At 63.3% G+C, this 3546-nt stretch overlaps 1 protein-coding gene across 1 annotated transcript in view; it reads right to left on the bottom strand.

The window, feature by feature from the left end:
• DHX30 (DEAH-box helicase 30) overlaps window positions 1-3546 on the bottom strand; it is a 19550-nt gene that overhangs the window by 12659 nt on the left and 3345 nt on the right. Inside the window, 1 exon segment of the mRNA XM_015568262.1 lies at window positions 2028-2123. Coding sequence (XP_015423748.1) covers window positions 2028-2123 — 96 coding nt within the window.

Raw genomic sequence — 3546 nt, 5'->3', positions numbered from 1 at the left:
CTCCTCTCTCACCCGCGCACACATCTCCCTAAAACTCGCTGCCCTCCGGCCCCGGGCTGTGCCGGCCGCTGTCAGACACCAGCTCCCAGCACGGCCAGCTCACCCCTTCTTAGCATAGTTAGGCTTGACCTTGTGATACTCCCTAGATCTTATCTGGGTAGCTAATGGGCTGAGGGAGATGCAGCAAGTGCTACCAAAACAGTGAAACTCACAAGAACACTGTAACGATGGTGACCACTACCTTGTTTACCTGTGGCTATAAAATAAAGGCTCAGCTTGCTGTCTGGATCGCTCTCTGTGGCCTCCGCCAGGCACAGAAAGATCCACTTAGACCCAACTTATTCTGGGCCCGCCCCCGTCTCCCCTCGCCCCCCCCCCCCCCCCCCCGAGCTCCACCCTTATGGTCAAAATGGCGAGAAATGGCCACGTGGTCGGCAACAAGGAAGGTGAGGGGACCAGCAGGGCGGGCGGCCGCCTGACACCCCGCTGTCCTCTGGCCTCCCCGCTCTCGGTGGAAGGCACACGGTGGAGAGGACGCCTGAGAGACGGGAGGCGGGAGGCCAGGCCCAGCCCCGCGGCTTTCTAGGCCACGTCCCAGGCGAGCGGGTGGAGGCGGAGGCGGCTCAGAGGGGAGTGTGTTTATCCCGGGACCTGGGACGCGGCTGCGCCAGAGGCGGGCTGGGGAGAAGGTGAGAGTTTCAATCCCAAATCTGACTCGACGGCCCCGGGCACCGTGACCGATCAAGTGACCACGGTTCCGAGTGGCTCTGCTGTCTGAGCAGAGGCAGCTCCGGCCGCCCCTTCCTTCGAGGGCGGGGGCCGCACGGCCGCACGGGGACCAGGAGGTCCTGCTTCTGGTGAAGAACCCAGACAAGAGCCCTTCCTGGCGGGGGCGGGGAGGCAGAGACGCATCCACCCGTGGGCGCCAGCTGGGGTCTGTGCTCCCTGGGGCTAAGGGGGGCCTGCTGGCCCCCAGGGGGCGGCCTTGGCCTCTGGGTGGGCTCGGCCCCAGCCCGCCGCCGGCGAGCGCGGCCACAGCACGTCTGACGCTCAGAGCCACTCACCTGCCATGTTGGAAATGTTAACGTTCAGCCTTTTCGAGTTACAGGGCATTTTAAGAAAGAAAAAAAAAAGGGCGATCAACTCTTGCTTTGGCAACGGGAGGGGCGGCATTTCTCTAAAACCCAAGTCAATGGTCAGAGGGGCCGGAAGTGCTCATCTAGACGCTGTGCACAGGGCCCCGGGCGGAGGGCAGTGCCTGAAGCCGCTGGGACACGGGTGCCTGCTGGTGCTCCCTGCGCCCTGCCTGCACTCCTGGCCTTCACCGCGCTGCGGTCAAGACAGAGCCTGGGGGACGGACAGAGCCTGGGGGACGTGCTGTCTCCAGGAGGCAGACCCAGGACTGAGAGGTTCTTCCGAGGCCCCTGGGAGGGCTGACAGGCAGCTAAGGGCAGGGACAGCCACCGGGAGCCCTGAGGCTCCGGGCCAAGGTGCTCCCAGGGTCCCCCCACAGGGCCTGCCCTGGCACCACGGGCCTGAGGTGAGCTGTCCCCTGTCTGGGCTCTGATAGTCTCCGCACCAAAAGGGACTGAGAGGCAGGTGTTCATGCCAGTCAAGCGCTTTGAGGGGCCGGGAGCAATGCGCCGGGATCCCCCACGCCTCGAGGGAGGGCACTGGGCCACTCAGGGTGCTCTGCTCCGGCCCCGCCCGAGCGCCCTGCACTTGGGGGCCACCTGAGCCAGGGCTGCCAGGAGATGCAAGCCTCCGGTTCTCCACGCTGCTGCCCAGCGTCTGGACTGGGCTTCACTCCGGCTCTCCCAGGAGCCCAGGGCCCGGAGGGTCGAAGCCAGGCAGCCAAGGGTCATCAACAACCCAAGCCTTCCCCGTGACCTCACCGCAGGCCGGCTGCTCTGCTAACCCCGCTCTCCTCACTCGCTTCCCAGAGGCCCCTGGCCCTGGCCCCGGGCTGCCCGGCTGCCCCGCCCCACAGCCCCGGAGCTGGTGCTGGAGCCAGGCTCCTCCCTTACCTCGACAGATGGTCCCTCCGGGGGCAGGGTTGACACACATGGGTGGGAGGCGGGGCGGGGGGAGTTTGCACTGACGTTGCCTGTGCTGGGCCCGATCTGGGGAGAGAGAGAGGGCGTCAGGGCGGCACCGACCCCGAGCTCACTCGCCCAGAGCATCCGTGAGGGGCTCCGGGCTGCTGGGAGGTCTTGGGAGCCGGTCACGGGTTCTGAGAAAGTGTCACCCGTGCTGCACAGGGAAGGGCCGTCGCCTCCCTGCTCCCGGCGCCTTCGCCACCCTCTGAGTTCAACGCCCGCCATGGACGGATCCTGTGCTGAGCTGTGAGGACGAGCCGGGACAACAGCTGAAAACCAAAAGGCCACGTCCCCCACCGGGCCCCGCCTGTCTCCCCGTGACGGTTCTCCCGGCACCACTGTGGGTTCCCGGACGGCACTGCGGGCACCAGGTCTCGGCTCTTTCCTCTGGGAACGGGCAGAGGGGCCCCGGACTGCTGGGCGCCCCGCGAGCCCAGGCCAGGCGCACACTTGGCAGCCCTCCCTCCCTGTAAGCTAGCGGGTCGCCATCCCAAATGTCTGCACTTGGAGACTAAACCCTGCTTCTCCAGCGGCCTTTCCAGGACATTCTAAGAAGTCCCAAACGTGTGACACACGAGAGCTACAGTCAGGACCCACAGCCTTCCATGGGGAGGAGAGTTGGGGTCTCTGAGACCCGCTGGATGGGGACGAGGGGGACCCGCGCTGGCCTGGGGAGGAGCAGGAGCCGCTGCTTGTGGTGAACACGAGGCCGGAGGAGCAGGGACACCACCCCCTGCCCCGCCCCCGGGAACAGCCTGCTCTGCACAACGGTGCCCGTCTCTTCTTCTTTTTTAAAATATATTTATTTTTACTGATTTCAGAGGAAGGGAGAGGAGAGAGAGAGAGAAACATCAATGATGAGAAAGTCATCGACCGGCTGCCTCCTGCAGCCCCCCGACTGGGGATGGAGCCCGCAACCCAGGCCTGTGCCCCGACCAGAATCAAACCGTGACCTCCTGGTTCCTAGGCTGATGCTCACCCACTGAGCCTGTGGCCTGGGCAGTGATGCCCGTTTCTACAACGTAAAGAGCCCTTGCTCCCATGCAGTTTCTGAGGCATGAGAGCTGGGAGAGCAGGAAAAGCCAAAGCCCTTTCAGCCATGTTTTCCCAAAATTAGAAGGGAATTTCCCTAGAGCCGTGGTCGGCAAATTGCGGCTCGCGAGCCACATGCGGCTCTTTGGCCCCTTGAGTGTGGCCCTTCCTGAGCCTTAGGAGTACCCTAAGTTAATAACAATGTACCTACCTATATAGTTTAAGTTTAAAAAACTTGGCTCCCAAAAGAAATTTCAATCGTTGTACTGTTGACATTTGGCTCTGTTGACTAATGAGTTTGCCGACCACTGCCTAGAGAATCGAGGTGGTAGGTGCAGTGTTTTTGAAGATTTTCATAACAACATGCTGGGGGGAAAGAGCACGTATCTGCACTCAGGGGCTCCCCCCCCCCCCA

Source organism: Myotis davidii, unplaced genomic scaffold, assembly GCF_000327345.1.
Source record: "Myotis davidii unplaced genomic scaffold, ASM32734v1 scaffold663, whole genome shotgun sequence".
Lineage (NCBI taxonomy): Eukaryota > Metazoa > Chordata > Mammalia > Chiroptera > Vespertilionidae > Myotis > Myotis davidii.
Note: the sequence above shows the minus strand (reverse complement) of the source record. Positions and strands in the feature narration are given on the sequence as shown.